At 44.3% G+C, this 19472-nt stretch overlaps 1 protein-coding gene across 1 annotated transcript in view; it reads left to right on the top strand.

The window, feature by feature from the left end:
• LOC130293183 (uncharacterized) overlaps window positions 1-19472 on the top strand; it is a 294563-nt gene that overhangs the window by 11848 nt on the left and 263243 nt on the right. The window contains exons 3-6 of the mRNA XM_056541664.1: window positions 4555-4642; window positions 4726-4914; window positions 6618-6726; window positions 14895-15113. Coding sequence (XP_056397639.1) covers window positions 4555-4642; window positions 4726-4914; window positions 6618-6726; window positions 14895-15113 — 605 coding nt within the window. The remainder of the gene's footprint in view (window positions 1-4554; window positions 4643-4725; window positions 4915-6617; window positions 6727-14894; window positions 15114-19472) is intronic.

Genomic DNA, 19472 nt, shown 5'->3' with positions numbered 1-19472 from the left:
ACATTTTGTTCCGAATGTTTGCGACGACTCCCCTTGTATTGTCACGCCACACCCCCTCAATGTGTGTCTATGGGAGGGGGGGTGGCCGCCACGCCCCCTCCCAAAGAATTGCATTGAGGGGGTGTGGTGTTACATCACAAGGGGCGTGGTCGTGACGTCACAACTCCCACCACCCAGACCCAGCGTTCTTAATGAACACCGGGTGCTGCACAGAGATCGCTGAGGTTTTTCAACACAATGTCAACTTGCTTGGTTGGGATAGGCAACTGCTTCACTTTTCCTTTGAGTTTTGATCTTCCCCCTTTGTGTGAAACATGCGCTAAAAATGGGCAAAAAATTCACTCATCTGTGACCGTTATAATGCCATTAATGTAGGATTTATGAAATTTGAAGGTGCCCCCATACTGATGCTGCCCTAGACATGTGCCTAGTGTGGTGTATCTTTTTACCCCATTTTGCCTGCAGTATTAAAATGTTCCCATTCAGTCATGTACCAGGAATAGAGGTGACGTGTCCTATATTATCCCCCGAGCTCTTTCCATTGATCTCGCTGGTATTTTCGTATTCCTCGTGTTACTTCCTTTGATGGGTGAGTTTGACTCCAGCTGCAGGAGAAGATTCCCCGGAGACCCCACAATCCTGACATATTTTTCTTCTCCATTATTAAAATTCCTTTTGTCTCTTTTTCATATTTTCCAAACCTCTCGGTGTAAATCAAGTGATTGGTGATTGATGGATACAATATATTTCAGAGGTCACTGGGACGCAGAAAAAAGACGGAAGATTAATCTGGTGATATTGATTATTCTACATCATCTCGGAGGGCAGGATTATTATATTTTCTCCCCATTTATTTCTCATTTTATCTGTCCTACATTTTTTACATGTGTATAATGGAAAGCGCCCGGGGGGGATGTGCTTGTGCCAAGTACAGCAGATATACGTTTATCTAGTATCACAATAATTATGAATAAAATAGCTGCGATGACAAGACACGCTCATATCCCGCAGTCTCCATTACAGCAAAAAATAAAAAAGTTAAATTAAGGTTTATAGAGAAAACCCATTACTGATTTATGTAGTGGTAGATCGTATTACCTTCATCCTGACACTTTCATTAATGCTCCATTTATAGGCTCCCCTAATTACTATTATATGGCGGTAATCACACATGCAGCTTTTGATGCAGTTTTTTTCAACAACAAAAATATACTCCTGACTTTGGCTCATGAAAGTTTCACAAAAAAAAATAAAAAATAAAAAAATCTGCTAGTGTGATTCTAGCCTATTGAAAGGGCTTTTAACCCCTTAAGGACCAAGCCCCTTATGACCTTAAAGGGGTTATCCAGGAAAAAACTTTTTTTTTATATATATATCAACTGGCTCCGGAAAGTTAAACAGATTTGTAAATTACTTCTATTAAAAAATCTTAATCCTTTCAGTACTTATGAGCTGCTGAAGTTGAGTTGTTCTTTTCTGTCTAAGTGTTCTCTGATGAAACGTGTCTCGGGAACCGCCCAGTTTAGAAGCAAATCCCCATAGCAAATCTCTTCTACTTTGTGCAGTTCCTGAGACAAGCAGAGATGTCAGCAGAGAGCACTTTTGCCAGACAGAATACAGCAACTCAACTTCAGCAGCTGATAATTATTGAAAGGATTAAGATTTTTTAATAGAAGTAGTTTACAAATCTCAATAGAGGTAGTGCGGCACTGCTTGTGGTGTCCTGGGATGTAAGACGGCAGATGGGTGCTAGTGTAGCTGTGTTGCTGTAGGTGGTGCTCAGATATGGCAAGCAATTTTCAAAATCAGTCCGTAAGAAACGGAAAATAACGGCACTCACCAATTCAGCTTGCAAGTCTTCTTTATTGAAGCATACTTACAAATAGGGTACAGAAGAGAAGGGTAGTGGGGGGACAGTGGATGGCGACCGAGCTCCTGTTTCGCACACTTGACGTGCTTCGTCCGGCCATTGGCCATTTTTACACTAACATGTTCTTGTTCTTGAATTTTTACAAGGGGTAAAAGGAGAAAAAGCCCCCCAAATGTGTAACCAAATTTCTTAGTAAGTAAACACCTCATATGTGAATGTAAAGTGTCCTATAGGTGCAGTAGAGGGCTCAGAAGGGAAGGAGCGACAATGGGAACCAGCGACAATGGGATTTTGGAGTGTGAATTTAGCTGAAATGGTTTTTGGGGGGCATGTCGCAATTAGGAATCCCCTATGGTGTCATAACAGCAAAAAAAAAAAAAAAAAAACATGGTATACTATTTTGGAAACTACACCCCTCATGGCACGTAACAAGGGGTACAGTGAGCCTTAACACCCCCAGGTGTTTGTCGACTTTTCAGTAAAGTCGGATGTGTAAATGAAATTCATTTTTTTCACTAAAATGCATTTTTCCCCCCAAATTTACCATTTTTACAAAGGGTAATTGGAGAAAATGCCCCCCAAAAGTTGTAACCCCATCTCTTCTGAGTATGGAAATACCCCATGTGTGGACATCAAGTGCTCTGCGGGCGCACTACAATGCTCAGAAGAGAAGGAGCCACATTTGGATTTTTTAAAGGAAATTTTGCTGAAATGGTTTTTGAGGGGCATGTCGCATTTAGGAAGCCCATATGGTTCTATAACAGCAACAAAAAAAAACCCACATGGCATACCATTTTGAAAACTACACATCGCAAGGTACGTAACAAGGGGTACAGTGAGCCTTAACACCCCACAGGTGTTTGACGACTTTTCGTTAAAGTCTGATGTGTAAATGAATTATTTTTTATTGTTTCTCAAATTTACCATTTTTACATGAGGTAATAGGAGAAAATGCCCCCCCCCCCAAATTTGTTAACTCATCTCTTCTGATAATGGAAATATCCCATGTGTGGATGTAACGTGCTCTGCATTTTGTTTCTTTTTTTGGCGTTTATGTCAGAACCGCTGTAACAATCAGCCACCCCTATGCAAATCACATAAAATGTACATGGCGCTCTCACTCCTGAGCCTTGTTGTGCACCCACAGAGCATTATACATCCACACATGGGGTATTTCCGTACTCAGGAGAAATGGCGTTACAAATTTTGGGAGTCTTTTTTCCCTTTTACCTCCTGTGAAAATGAAAAGTATGGGGCAACATCAGCATGTTAGTGTTAAAAATATATATTTTTTTACAATAACATGCTGGAGTAGACTCCAACTTTACCTTTTCATAAGGGGTAAAAGGAGAAAAAGCCCCCAAAATTTGTTAGGCAATTTCTCCCGAGTACGAAAAAACCCCATATGTGGCACTAAACTGTTGCCTTGAAATACAATGGGGCTCCGAAGTGAGAGAGCGCCATGCGCATTTGAGGCCTAAATTTGGGATTTGCATAGGGACGGATGCAAGGATTACACTTGCCTCCCTTATCAGAATTACTCTATGGCAGTGTCTCCCAAAAAGGGTGCCTCCAGCTTTTGCAAAACTCCCAGCATGCCAGGGCAGTCAATGGCTGTCCGGCAATACTGGGAGTTGTTGTTTTGCAACAGCTGGAGGCTCCGTTTTGGAAACAGTGGCGTGCCAGACGATCTTAATTTTTATTGGGAGGGGGGTGTAACTGTGTAGGGGTATATGTATATGTGGTGTTTTACTATTTATTTTGTGTTAGTGTTATGTAGTGTAGTGTTTTTAGGGTACATTCACACAGGTGGGGGTTCACAGTGAGCTTCCCGCTGGGAGTTTGAGCTGCATCTAAAACTTGCAGCAAGAAACTCACTGTAAACCCCCGCCCGTGTGATTCTACCCTGTAAACAGTAAAATATGAAAATTAAAAAATAAGTTTAACAGATATAATAAATGTTATTAAATTAAAGCTTTAAAATACATACGGTATATAATAAAAGTACATCTAAAAATATGTTTAATTATTTATAATTTAATTGTATATATATACCTATATATATATATATATATATATATATATATATTTCAATAAACAGTACAATACAAAAAAAAAAAAATAATAAGGTTAACAGATATAATAAATGTTATTAAATTAAAGCTGTAAAATACATATATATAATAAAAGAATAACTAAAAATATGTTTAATTATTTATAATTTTATATATATATATATATATATATATATATTAGAATAAAAAGTAAAATACGAAAAATAATAAAATAACATTTGTTTAACAGATATAATAAATGTTATTAAATTAAAGCTGTAAAATACATATATAATAAAAGAACAACTAAAAATATTTTTTTTATAATTTAATCATATATATATATATATATATATATATATATATATATACAGTATATGTATTACAATAAACAGTAAAATACGAAAATATTAAAAAGTAAGTGTAACAGATATAATAAATGTTATTAATTAAAAGCTGTAAAATTCATATATAATGAAAGAACAACTAAAAATATGTATTATTATTATTTATAAAAAAAATAATATTTAAATTGGAAAAAAAAAAAGAGAAGAAAAATATTTCTAATTCTAATATTTAATATTGTTATATATTTATACAATCATCTTTCTTGTGAATTGTGTATTTCAGCTGCCCTGGAGGATCTGCTGCGCCCAGACAATGCCCACCCGGTACAGCCAACCCCATACCAGGGAGAAGCGACATCCTCGATTGTCAGGTTAGGGCAGGAAAATACAGGAGTTCACCTGTATGATATGGTCATTGTCGGCTTTATTGTTGTCATGTTTTTGTTTTTCACAGGTCTGCCCGCCAGGTTACATTGGTTTGGATTCGGGCCAGGCCTGTAGACCGTGTCCATCCGGCTTCTCCTGTGATCAGTCATCAGGTCTACTACATCCTTGTAGGCCCGGGTATTACTCCCTGGAGGGGGAGCTGCACTGTTCTCAATGTCCTGATGGGTTTGTCTGTCCGGATGGTCGAGAATGGAAGGTTCGTGTTCACATTATAATAATTATAAGACAATAATAAGACAAATGTACAATAAAAGTCTGTGGGATTGTCTCGGTCAGTTACTTTTTTCTCCCCTGCTCGGTCTAACAATTGGTCAGGGTCTAAGCTCTCAGACCCGACCCATCAAAACTTTTGAAATGTTTCTACAACATGTCAAATTTATTTTTTTTTGTACACTTTAAATCAAGTCTTTATGTTGAACTTTTTTGTTAACTTTTCATTTAACTATCTATATTTTAAAATAATCCTGAAATTTTGCAGTTTTCATTTTCAACTCCATGGCCTAAAACTAAACTGAGACTTCCTGTTCGGTCTGTGATGATAAGGAGGAGGAGGCTGCTGGAAAGTAATCCCAGTTAAAAGATAAAGAAGACATTAGCAGCTCAGCATCCCCCCTCCCTTGTAGAATGACCTCTACACAGGTCACAGAGCATGCTTGCAAGCCTGCCCTATACAAATGTGGTGTCCCGGTACCGTATTGCATACCGTACCTTGTATGATGGTCCCCAAAGTCAGAGTTACTACGTTCAGGTAGGGTCCCCCAGGTGGGACAGCCCCTAGTCGCCTCCTCCTTCTCTAATTTTATAATGTTTATGTGTACATAATTAATAATGGGTATATTTAATATAATGCATATTAGTATACTTACCTTTGTAGCGTCGCAGGACCTTCGGTCATGTGACCATGTTAATTCCTCTATGGTATGTTGGAGGACCTTTGGAGGTCCTTGGGTCACATGATTACCCATAACCCTTTGTAAAGATGATTGAAAGAAGTACTGGACCAATCAGCTTAAGTCCAGCCCCTGCCCATATAAGGGAGCTGTAGCCAACGATCGCTCTCTTGGGTTGCTGCTCTCGTGGATGCCGGACTATCAGGACGGATCTGCACAACTTACAAAGAGACTCTAGGCCTGAAGCTTGCTGGCCTCAGCCTCAATCAAACCGTGAGTTCTAAACTAAACACCCACTAAAGCTAGCGTGACTGCTGGACCTCAACTAAATCCCCTAAATCCAGCGGCACAGCGCAAATTAGTCTACGGACTCTAAAACGCTTAAGGTCCCAACTACTGTCAATCTCTAAGAGACTTTGCATGTATAGAGACTGTTCCGGTTATGAAGCTTGCATAAAATCTTCAGTAAAAGTTCCCGACTGTTTTCAGCAAGCTCTCCGGTTGTGGACATTCACTTATTCCATACCTCCCTATCGCTCTTGGGAAGGGTGGCGGTAGGACAAGCATTGCAGAGGAGCCCTCACCCTGGCATCACGAATAGAAAGGGTTAATCAGACACCCTTTAATTACCACTCAGCTACACCCCTATACCCTACACCCCCAGGCTATCACACAAAGAATAGGGTCTGTGAATTTGTGGGGCTTGCCGTAAAGCATATCACTTAATGCTGTTAAAACAGCTCAGGCAAGATGGCTGCCTTTTTTAATAATGTATAATAATGTATTATGAAACGAAAAAGAGAAATACATTTGAATAAGTTTTGGTCATGTAGGTCAGTGTTTTCCAAACAGCGTGTCTCCAGCTGTTGCAAAACTACAGCCCTTGGCTGTCCAGGCATGCTGGGAGGTGTAGTTTTGCAACAGCTGGAGACACACTGTTTGGAAAACACTGGTCTAGGTGGTCTGTGGTGTTGCAATATTATTCCTAGTGACGGTTCTTTCCATCCAGCTGTGCCCGCCAGGACAGGAGCCGTCAGAGAATCACACTCGCTGTGTCGATTGCGCCCCGGGATTCTTTTCTACGTGGAGCTCATCGACGTGTCTGCCCTGTCTGCCAGGTATCATCTGTGTCTTAGATTCTTTCCACCAGTATTTTTCAAGTTTAATTCACACCAAAGATATGAAACATTCCCTATATGGTTGTTTTTGAAGTGTGGTGCGATAGTGTGAAGCGTGCATACTAGTAAGCAGTCAGAGCCTAAAGGCCCTATACACAGGCCGTCTGAATGAGAGTTCATAGGATTTTTCGTTCTTGATAATTGTCTTGGGTAACAGGGCCTGTGATCAGCCAATGAATGGGAAACACTTGCTTGTTATGTAATCAGACCTTTTGTGCAGAAGTAAAAAAAAAAAAAAAATCTACATTTTTGGCCACCGGGCGGGGACCGGACCGGGATGTCTGCTAAAAATCATTTAGCAGGCATCTCGTGCCAACGCCAGTGGGGGTCCTGAGTCCCCCCCCCCACTTGTCGGCTTCAATTCAGACCGGCGATCTGTGGCGATTCCGGGTCATACGGGTCTCCGGTGACCCGGAAAATACGTAGGATCCCCCTGAAGGGGTGCCACCACTCCTATCCCTGCTATTGGTCGGTCAGAAGTGACCGACCAATAGCAGATCAGGGGCGGAGGGGTTAAAATTCGGTTCCCCCGGTGGAACTGTCCTGCAAGCGGCGGCGGCGGCGAGGTGTGGCTCCCTGTTGCCTTGCAACATCTAAAGAGCCACAGTTTGGAGACCACTATACAGTGGTCTCTAAACTGTAGCCTTCCAGATCTGGAGGGCCACAGTTTGGAGATCACTGGAAACGTTGGGGTCTATACCAGCCTGTTAGTGTAAAAAAAGTAAACATTTTTACACTAACCTGCTGGTGTTGCCCCATACTTTTCATTTTCACAAGAGGTAAAAGGAAAAAAGACCCCCAAAATTTGCAATGCAATTTCACATGAGTACGGAAATACCCCATATGTGGATGTAAAATGCTCTGCGGACACACAACAAGGCTCAGGAGTGAGAGCGCACCATGTACATTTGAGGCCTAAATTGGTGATTTGCACAGGGGTGGCTGATTTTACAGCGGTTCTGACATAAACGCAGAAAAATAAATACCCACGTGTGACCCCATTTTGGAAACTACACCCCTCACAGAATGAAGCAAAGGGTATAGTGAGCCTTAACAGCCCACAGGTGTTTTTGTTAAAGTTGAAAAAGGAAAATGAAAAAAAAATAGATTCACAAAAATTGTTACCCCAAATTTTTCATTTTCACAAGGGAAAATAGGAAAAAGGCCCTCCAAAATGTGTAACCCCATTTCTTCTGAGTAAGAACGTACCCCATATGTGGATGTAAAGTGCTCTGCGGGCGAACTACAATGCTCAGAATAGAAGGAGCGCCAATGGGCTTTTGGAGAGAAAATTTGTCTGGAATTGAAGAATTCCCATGGTGCCAGAAAAATGGACCCCTCCCCCCCCCCCCCACATGTGACCCATTTTGGAAACTACACCCCTCACGTAATGTAATAAGGGGTACAGTGAGCATTTACGCCCCACAGGTGTCTGACAGATTTATGGAACAGTGGTCCGTGAAAATGAAAAATTTATTTTTTCATTTGCACAACCTACTGTTCCAAAGATCTGTCAAACACCAGTGGGGTGTAAATGCTCACTGTACCCCTTATTACATTACATAGGGGAGAAAACCTGCATTTTAGTAAAAAAAAAATCATTTCTATTTACACGTCCTAATTTAACAAAAAGTCGTCAAACACCTGTGGGGTGTAAAGGCTCACTGTACCCCTTGTTACGTTCCTTGTGGGTGTAGTTTCCAAAATAGTATGCCATGTATTTGTTGTTTTTTTTCCTGTTCTGGCACCATAGGGGCTTCCTAAATGCAACATGCCCCCCAAAAACCATTTCAGCTAAATTAACTTCCCAAAATCCCATTGTCGCTCTTTCCCTTCTGAGTCCTCTACTGTGCCCGGAGAACACTTTACATCCACATATGAGGTATTTCCTTGCTCGAGAGAAATTAGGCAACAACAAAAAACGTGGTCTCAAATGGCTGGAGGTGCTCAACCCCAAATGCGGTTGTGCATTTATACTGGGGGAGCAGATCCTGCCCTTGTAGTCCGTTGCTAGGGGCGATCCCCAGCATAAAAATGCATGCAATGGAGGATGCCTGCAGCGGACTACAAGTGCCCTTCAAATCCACTTCAAACTTTACTGATCCATGAAAAATTTAGATTTAGAATTTTTTTGTGAAAATTTAGAAAATTGCTGCTGAACTTTGAAGCCCTCTGATGCCTTCAAAAAGTAAAAACACGTCAACTTAATAATGCAAACATAAAGTAGACATATTGTATTTGTGAATCAATATATAATTTATTTGGAATGTCCATTTTCCTTACAAGCAGAAAGTTTCAAAGTTAGAAAAAACCAAAATTTCAACATTTTCATAAAATTTTGGGATTTTTTACCAAAAAAGAATTCAAGTAACGACGCAAACTTACCACTATGTTAAAGTAGAATATGTTGCGAAAAAATATTCTCGGAATTAGAATAAAAGGTAAAAGCATCTCAGAGTTATTAATGCATAAAGTGACAGTGGTCAGAATTGCAAAAAAAGGGCTGAGTCCTTAAAGGGGTACTCCGGTGGAAACTTTTTTTTTTAAATCAACTGGTGCCAGGAAGTTAAACAGATTAGTAAATTACCGTATTTTTCGCCGTATAAGACGCACTTTTTCTTCCCCAAAACTGGGGGGAAAAAGTCGGTTAGTCTTATACGGTGAATACACCCCTATCGCGGCGGTCCCTGCGTCCATCAACGGCCGGGACACGCGGCTAATACAGGACATCACTGATCGCGTCGATGCCCTGTATTAACCCTTCAGATGCGGCGATCAAAGCTGACCGCCGCCTCTGAAGGGAAAGTGACACTAACCCGGCTGTTCAGTCGGGCTGTTCGGGACCGCCGCGATTTCACCGCGGCGGTCCCGAACACCCCGACTGAATAGCCGGGTTAGTGCTTACAGGACACCGGGAGGGACCTTACCTGCCTCCTCGGTGTCTTCTCCGTTCAGGGATCCCCTGTATGGCCGGCGCTCTCCTTCCTCGTCATCACGTCGTCGCGTACGTGCGTTGGCGTGCGTAACAACGTGATGGCGGCGACAGAGAGCGAGGATACCCGGCCGGCAGCAGAGACGTTCCGGAGCGACGGGGACAGCGATGGAGCGACATCCAGGGCAGCGGTGACGGGTCCGGAGCGGCGGGAACACGTGAATATTACCTCCTACGCAGTGGTCTTCAATCTGCGGACCTCCAGATGTTGCAAAACTACAACTCCCAGCATGCCCGGACAGCCAACGGCTGTCCGGGCATGCTGGGAGTTGTAGTTTTGCAACATCTGGAGGTCCGCAGGTTGAAGACCACTATTGGGTTAAAAATCTTTATTTTTTTTGATTTTGCACGTATAAATTGGGTGCGTCTTATACGCCGGTGCGTCCTATAGGACGAAAAATACGGTACTTCTAGTAAAAAAAAAATCTTAATCCTTCCAGTACCGTTTTAGGGGCTGTATACTACAGAGGAATTGCTTTTCTTTTTGGATTTCTCTTCTGTCACAACCACAGTGCTCTCTGCTGACCTCTACTGTCCATTTTAGGAACTGTCCAGAGCAGGATATATTTGCTATGGGGATTTTTTTCCTGCTCTGGAGAGTTCCTAAACTGGACAGCAGAGGTCAGCAGAGAGCACTGTGGTTGTGACAGAAGAGAAATCCCAAAAGAAAAGCATTTCCTCTGTAGCATACAGCCACTAATAAGTACTGGAAGGATTACGTTTTTTTTTTTTTTTATAGAAGCAATAGACAATTCTGTTTAACTTTCTGGCACCAGTTGATTTAAAAAAAAAAAAAAAAAAAGTTTTCCACCGGAGTACCCCTTTAAGGTGAAAATGGGCTGAGTCCCTGGGAAAAGTTGCTGAGTTGCCCATAGCAACCAATCAGATCACTTCTTTCATTTTTGAAGAGGCCTCTGGAAGAATGAAAGTACTGGGAGTTGTAATCTTGCAACAGCTGGAGACACCCTGTTTGCACACTATGGGGGAGATTTTTGAATTTATGTAGGTCCTTCTAGAGGTCAGACAGTTTGGTAACTTTTCCAGTTTTGGGCACGGAGCACAGTATGCACTGCGTTACCCCTTCCCTCAAGCGATGATGGGTTAGATATAATCCAGGACTGAAGCACGGGGACTGTCAGGCGGAGGTGACAGGAGCCTTTCGCTTCATATCATTGCCTTCATTACCGGCGAATAACCTAATCCAGCCAGGACTGAGGGCTCGGTACAGTTTGTTTTCTCTCCATTTTGGAACAATGTAATGAGAAAATCAAGTGATTACTGTGCCGGGGCATGGAGATAAATAAGCCGATAATTATTCCTTCTCATTAAATAATGAAGCGAACCTTCAGAGAGGCGCAGCCTGTCAGGAGGAGAGAAATGATGAGTGGAGCAGAGACCTTCTCATTAAATCAGATGCCTAGGATCTGACAAACAGCAGGCACCGCGCTCCGCTTAACACCTGCTCTGCCGAAGAGCCCGACTGGCACTGCTTCACCGTACGATGGCGGAGATGGGGGCGTAGGCTGTTCCCCTTATAATAGAGAATTCCCAATACAAAGGTTGGGGGGGACACTTTGTATAAAGGGTTTGGAGGATCAGAAGAGTGTAACATGCTGCGCACTTCCCTTACAAGAGGAAACAAGTCAAAAGTTATGTACCCTATGTTATCATTATATCCTACTAATATGATATACTGTATACCCCAGTGTTTCCCAACCATGGTGCCTCCTGTTGCAAAACTACAAGTCCCAGTACGCTTGGACAGCCAAAGCTTTGACAATTCCCATGCCCAGGGCCGTTTGAAGGAATTTGGGTGTCCCAAGCAAAATGGACACGGAGGCCCCCCCCCCCTTGATGTTCACGCATGTCACTCTCTAGGGCTGGTGTCAGGACGTAGTAACCCCCCCACATTAGGTGCAGCAAAGTTCCCCCCACATTAGGTGCAGCAGAGTCCCCCCCACATTAGTTGAAGCAGAGTTCCCCCCACATTAGATAGGCAGTGTTCCCCCCACATTAGGTGCAGTATAGTTCTCCCCCACATTAGGTTGGCAGTGTTCCCCCCATATTTGATGCAGCATAGTTCTCCCCGCATTAGGTTGGCAGTGTCCCCCCCCCCCCCCCCACATTAGGTGCAGCAGAGTTCCCCCCACATTAGGTGCAGCATAGTTCTCCCCACATTAGGTTAGCAGTGTTCCCCCCACATTAGGTGCAGCAGAGTTCCCCCACATTAGGTAGGCAGTGTTCCCCCCACATTAGGTGCCGCAGAGTTCCCCCCACATTAGGTAGGCAGTGTCCCCCCCCCCACATTAGGTACAGCATAGTTCTCCCCACATTAGGTAGGCAGTGTTCTACCCACATTAGGTGCAGCAGAGTTCCCCCCACATTAGGTAGGCAGTGTTCCCCCCACATTAGGTGCAGCATAGTTCTCCTCACATTAGGTTAGCAGTGTTCCCCCACATTAGGTGCAGCATAGTTCTCCCCACATTAGGCTGGCAGTGTCCCCCCCCCACATTAGGTGCAGCATAGTTCTCCCCACATTAGGTGCAGCATAGTTCCCCCCACATTAGGTGCAGCATAGTTCCCCCCACATTAGGTGCAGCATAGTTCTCCCCACATTAGGCTGGCAGTGTTTCCCCCACATTAGGTGCAGCATAGTTCTCCCCACATTAGGTAGGCAGTGTTCCCCCCACATTAGGTGCAGCAGAGTTCCCCCCACATTAGGTAGGCAGTGTTCCCCCCACATTAGGTGCAGCATAGTTCTCCCCACATTAGGTTAGCAGTGTTCCCCCCACATTAGGTGCAGCATAGTTCTCCCCCCATTAGGTTGGCAGTGTTCCCCCCACATTAGGTGCAGCATAGTTCTCCCCACATTAGGTAGGCAGTGTTCCCCCCACATTGGGTGCAGCATAGTTCTAGCCACATTAGGTTGCAGTGTCCCCCCCATATTTGATGCAGCATAGTTCTCCCCACATTAGGTTGGCAGTGTTCCCCCACATTAGGTGCAGCATAGTTCTCCCCACATTAGGTAGGCAGGGTTCCCCCACATTAGGTGCAGCATAGTTCTCCCCACATTAGGTAGGCAGTGTCCCCCCCACCCCCCCCCACCCACATTAGGCGCAGCATAGTTCTCCCCACATTAGGTGCAGCATAGTTCTCCCCACATTAGGTTGGCAATGTTCCCCCCAGATTAGGTGCAGCATAGTTCTCCCCACATTAGGTTGGCAGTGTTCCCCCCCCACATTTGGCTGGCAGAGTTCCCCCCACATTAGGTGCAGCATAGTTCTCCCCACAGTAGGTTGGCAGTGTTCCCCCCACATTAGGTGCAGCATAGTTCTCCCCACATTAGGTTGGCAGTGTTCCCCCCACATTAGGTGCAGCATAGTTCTCTCCACATTAGGCAGGCAGTGTTCCCCCACATTAGGCAGGGTTCCCCCACATTAGGCTGGCACTGTTCCCCACAGACATAAAGCCTCCAGCCATATACAGTGAATGACTGGAGGCTGTATGCCTGTGTACTGCCCCATTAGTTCCCGGACCGGAGAAGCGGTGGTCGGAACACTGAAGATGACGTGCCGCTGGTCACTTACCAAGCTGGCCAGCGCATGTCCTAAGGATAGGGGATAAGTTTGAGATCTCGGGGGTCCGACCGCTGGGGCCCCCTGCGATCTCTCTGTACGGGGGCCAGGCTCTCCGGCCAGATAGCGGGTGTCGACCACCGCACGAAGCGGCGGGCGACGCACCCCCTCAATTCATCTCTATGGCAGAGCCGAAGATTGCCGAAGGCAGCGCTTCGGCTCTGCCATAGAGTTGTATTGAGAGGTCGACACGCCCCCCTCCTGCGGGCTGTCGGGGCTTTGTACAAGAGATCGGAGGGGGCCCCAGCGGTCGGACCCCCCGCGATCTGCAACTTATCCCCTATCCTTAGGATAGGGGATAAGTTTTTCACCACTGGACTACCCCTTTAACCTGGATTTGGGCTGAGGGTTCCCTAAAGAGAGCCATCAATGTATATTAGAAATTAAAAATGATTCTTATTAAAAAGTAATTGTAAACTTCATTTATTTAAAGTCCAGCAAGAGACACAAACTGTGTACGGTGTCAAAAAGTATAATAAAGAAACGTACTAATATAATGTTATTAGCCATACCGCCCAGATCTTTTATTATAAGCTAAGCTGACTGGCTTGTAGCTGTGATGTCCCATCACACACTCTGAATGTAGAGCTCCTGTCCCTCCTCACCCAATCCACTTCTGTCTGCTTGGGAGGGGACCAGTGATGTCAACTGGGGAGTTCATAATACTGCTCATTAGATCTATGATTCATTAGATAAGGAGGCAGGAAGCCTTTCTCAGTCACAGTAGTTTCCATCAGAACAGGCTCTCTGCTGTATCTGTGATTATATTAGTCATAAATCTAATGAACAGTAATATGAGCTCCTTTTTCACATCACTGTTCTCGTCCTGAGACGACAGGTTAGGAGGGGGAAGTAGGGATGGAGCAGACAATATTCAGAAAGTGGAACGTGACACTACAGCTACAAGCCGGACAGCTCAGCTTTGTACAGATCTGTACAGTAAGGCTAATAACACTCTATTAGTAAGTTGCTTTATTATACTTTTTGACACCATACACAGGTTATTTCTTTTGCTCGGCAACCCCTTTAAACTTTAGCTGCTGGAAATGTATATATATAGTAATTATCACTACATAGGACATCAAAATAAGTTTTTTTTGTCTCTAAGATTCCTCTGGAAAACCATGTGCTCCCGTACCCCAGCCAGATTGGCGCTGAAATCCATTGACTTTAATGAGCCGACCGGAGTCACAGTTTTACTCTGGTCGGCTCATTTTCGACTCGTATCCGGTTTTCTGACCGGACTTAAAACTGTAGTATACTACGGTTTTAGGTCTGGTCACAAAACCGGATACAGGGCAGAAAAGCGCAGACCGGAGTCAAACGGTGACTCCGGTCGGCTCATTAAAGTCAATGAATTTCAGCGCCGGTCCCACTGGGGTACGGGAGCACATGGTTTCCCCTCCCCCAGCCGAATTTAGGAGCTGTTAACTTAAAACATGGTGTGAAAGCACCCTAATGCTCTTGTTGTTTTTCTCCAGGTAGTTATTGCCCCTTTGCCGGCCGGATTCAAACAGTCATTTCACCCACTGGATTTCTGAAGGACGGCAGCGGACAGATAAGTTCTTGCATGTGTAGCATCTGTCCCCCAACGACAAATGTAGACGACCCTTATCAATCCAATGGTGGGCCAGTCACCTGCCAGCCAGGGTACTATGTAACTACAGAAGGACGAACAGAGTGCAAGCTCTGCCCCCCAGGTATTACACTTGGCTGGTGCACACACAACATGATTCACAGCATTTAAGTGCCATTTTAGTGTTTATTCATGTGGTGGCCCAGTACAGCAGTTGCACCCCTGTACCCTTCCTGCCCTGTCAGGCAGACTCCATTCAGTGACCCCCCCCCCCCCCCCCTGTAGCATGTTCCATGTCTAAGTTTAAACACCTATGTTAGCTAATGTAAAGTGTATGAATTGTCATACACATTAAAGTAATGTTGCTATGCATTGTAACCAAGGAAGGTACCAGCGACCATGTGACTCCTCCATAGAGTCTCCCCTATATAAACCCTGGGTGGAGCTAGCTCAGTCTCTTTTTCTGCTTAGGCTGGGTTCACACCACGTTTTTGCAATACAGTTCCCGAATCAGGTTTTTGAATGAAAAAAGGATTCCTCAAAACCGGACTAAACTGTATCAAAACGTGTGTACAAATTTTAATCCGTATACTGTTGAAAACTGTATACGGTTTGAAAAATGATGTCCGGTTGCATCCGTTTTTTATGAAAAAAAACTTATGTTTTTAACTTTTCATTCCATTATGAATAAAGTTTCACTTTTTTGATTGAAATTCCAAGAAAAAAACTGTGCAAAGTAAAAAAAAAGTACGGTGAAAACTGGATGGAAGCATATGCACATACAGTTCTGTCTGGTTCCCATTGACTCCAATGTAAAAAAGCAAAAAAAGAAAAAAACATATATGTTTCAATACGGTTTTTCATCCGGAGCAAAAACCGTGGTAGGCTATGGTTTTGGGTACGGGGGAAAAAAACTGATAAATCCGTACAGGATGCAAAATGGACACAACCTGATGCATCGTTTGGCATATAGTTTTCAATGGAGAGTCAATGCATACGGTTTTCAATACGGTTCTGTACGGCTTTCAAAATGAAAGTGTATACGGGAACTGTATTGCAAAAACGTGGTGTGAACCCAGCCTTAGCTGAGTTACAAAGAGGTCAAGTCCTGAAAAAGTGTCTGGTGTCCTGAGAAGGCCTGAAGTCTACCACGCATCCAAGCATCCAAAAGTCTACTGCCCCACAGGTGAACGTCAAAACCTGGTAAGTTGCAAACGGGGTGAAGTCTGTCTAGTCAGTCCTAGTCAAGTCAGTCAAGATCTGTGTCAAGTCAGTGTGGTCCTGCATCAAATTGTCCAAGTACACTACAAGTCCCAGCGAGCCCTAAGGTCTAGCCAAGCTAAGACTGTTACATCTGTCTGACTCAGTAAAGCTGCCGTTGTTCCGTAACTTGGTATCAGAGTCATTATTGGCCCTCCTGCCTCGTCCAGAATCCAGTGGGATACCTTCGGGTTGTGTAGAGGTAATACCACGCCCTGGCATCACGAACACAAGGGGTTAATGCCATCTGGCCCAGGGTAATAACATCTGCCCTCATCACATTCACACCATATATTCACAGTCGCGAGTTGCTATTGTGAATATATGGTGTGAATAAACACGAAAATACGCCAGGGACAAAAATATAGTGGACGCATTCCCTTTTAAGATAGATGTTCTACAAGCAGACAATATTAGTGTTGTAAATCTTGACTAGTGCCCAATTAATTTATTGTTGAGGCCCCAAACATTTCAGGTCAGTACTTGGACACTGCTTTTCACTGCTTTGCTAACTTTATGGTGGTATTATATTGGCACCATATGATAGTGTTATGGCCATGGCTAGTATGTTATTAGTCATTCTCTAGTACTATTGGCATTAGAAAATGGTAATTTTTGTGTGCCACGTGGCATTGTCACCTGTTCATTTATGGAAGTATTACATGACCACCAAAAGGTTCTGTTATTTGACGTTGTATGGCAGCATTATAAGGACACGGTATGGTGTTAGTATGTGTGCACAGATAGTGTTGATATTTGGCATTCTGCTGTGCTGTTCATTTTTGGCACAGTATGGTGGTATTAATTGGGCACATCTTGGCACTCTTCTGTGTCGTTTTATGTTTACACTGTATGGCAGTATTACATGTGCTTTGTGTAGTAATATATGGTGTTGTTGCAACTACTAGAAAACTGAAGATGGCACTATTATGGTTGGAGACCTAGCTTAGTATGACAGGTCACTGCTCAGTGCGAGCTGTCACTGCGGTAGACCACAATCCTTGTGCCTGCGAATCCGGGGGTGCTGGGAACCAGAAAGCCCAAAGTCATCTACCAAATTCACACACTGAAAAGACAGGTACCCGCACTCATCGTTTCGCTGCTGTAGCTTGACTCCTTCGGTTTCGCGCAAGTAGCGCGAAACTTCGCCGGCAGTCGCCTCGCTTCTGGAGGCCGGAAGAAGCGCAATTACACAATTGTGTCATACAACACCATATATTATTCACACACTGAAAAAAACAGGTACCCGCACCCACCGCTTAGCTGCTGTAGCTTGACTCCTTCGGCTCCCGGACAATCCGGTACCAAACCTGTAGCAGGGCGCTCAGAAGCGAGGCGACTGCCGTCGAAGTTTCGCGCTAGTTGCGCTTCTTCCGATTAGCGTGAATCTTTGCCGGTAGTCGCCTCGCTTCTGAAGGCCGGAAGAAGCGCAATTAGGGCGAAACTTTGCCAGCAGTTGCCTCGCTTCTGAAGGCAAGAAGAAGCGCAATTACACAATTGTGTCATACAACACCATATATTATTTACACACTGAAAAAACAGGTACCCGCACCCACCGCTTAGCTGCTGCAGCTTGACTCCTTCGGTGAGGCCGAAAGAAGCGCAATTAGCGCTAAACTTCGCTGGCAGTCACCTTGCTTCTGAAGGCCAGAAGAAGCGCAATTACACAATCGTGTCATACAACACCATATATTATTCACACACTGAAAAAAACAGGTACCCGCTCCCACCGCTTAGCTGCTGTAGCTTGGCTCCTTCGGCTCCCGGACAATCCGGTATCAGACCTGTAGCAGGGCGCTCAGAAGCAAGGCGACTGCCGGCGAAGTTTCGCGCCAATTGCGCTTCTTCCGGCCTCATGGAGGCCAGAAGAAGCGCAATTAGCGTGAAACTTCGCCGGCAGTCGCCTCGCTTCTGAAGGCCAGAAAAAGCGCAATTAGCGCAAAATGTTGCCAGTAGTCGCCTTGCTTCTTAGCGCCCTGCTACAGGTCTGATACCGGATTGTCCGGGAGCCGAAGGAGTCAACCTACAGCAGCTAAGCGGTGAGTGCGGGTACCTGTTTTTTCAGTGTGTGAATAATATATGGTGTTGTATGACACAATTGTGTATTTTTGCACAATATGACACTATTATTTGTGTTGTACTACTATCCCCTAGTTATGTCCACACTTGGATCCCAGCTCTGTCTCCTGTGCACAGCGGGTGCCCTATCCAGTATTTATGAAGCAATTACCCAGTTTTCAGCTTGTTGTCCAGATAGATCCAGGGAGAGGTGGATTATAAGTGGTGTCTCTCATATAATATAATGAGGCCAGTCATGTACGAGGACCCGGACCGCACTAGTGCGACTATAACAAGGGACTGGATGAGCTGCAAGAAGGTGGGGGGAGAGTGCAAGACCAAGCTAACGTGTCTTCTCCTTCATAGATGTTATGGCGAGTCATAAGGCTTTCTGTGGGTCCTAAATAGAAATTTAATGTTTTTACGTATTGACTCTACCAGCAGAATAGTGAGTACAGCTCTGGAGTATAATAGGGTGAATGTGTTGGTCTGGTTTTTAAGTAATGCCCCCAAAGCCACACCAACTTCTATTTTCAGGCTACAATCACAGCTCAGCCCTACCTGAAGACGGGACATGAGATGGGATATCAGGTCGGGCTATGAGGACAAGAATGTCTCCCACAAGGTTTAGGTAGGAAGATCGGGCAACGCTTCATACTTTCCCAGTACATGATATAACTTCGGATTAGAATAAGATCAGTAATGTGCTGAATTGACTCTATTTCTTGTAGACTTTTGAAAAAATGATATAATTATTATTATTTTTTTCAAAATGAACATGCCCTTTAACATATGTGGTGAGCCACGGGGGTGCAATGTGAGGTGTAGGGGGGCAGATGTTGTAGCCCAGGGGCAGATGGTGTTAACCCCTAAATGTTCGTGATGCCAGGGCGTGGTTTTACCGAGAACCACCCGAACGGTACCACTGCTAGTCCTAGTTAGGCAGGGCAAATAAAAGTCCAAGGCCAGGTCAGGGTTAACGGTAGCTTTACTGAGGTAGATACATGGTACAGTCTTTACAGCTAGGCCAGGATCCCAGAGAGGTGGCCAGTAACACAGGGGACCTCGCAGCTTGCTGGGACTTGCAGTGACTTTGACAGGCTTTAGGACAGCCACGCTGACTATAATAGACTTGACTTGACTGAGGATGGTGACAGAAGACAGA

The sequence above is a fragment of the Hyla sarda genome, chromosome 10 (genome assembly GCF_029499605.1).
Source record: "Hyla sarda isolate aHylSar1 chromosome 10, aHylSar1.hap1, whole genome shotgun sequence".
NCBI lineage: Eukaryota > Metazoa > Chordata > Amphibia > Anura > Hylidae > Hyla > Hyla sarda.
Note: the sequence above shows the minus strand (reverse complement) of the source record. Positions and strands in the feature narration are given on the sequence as shown.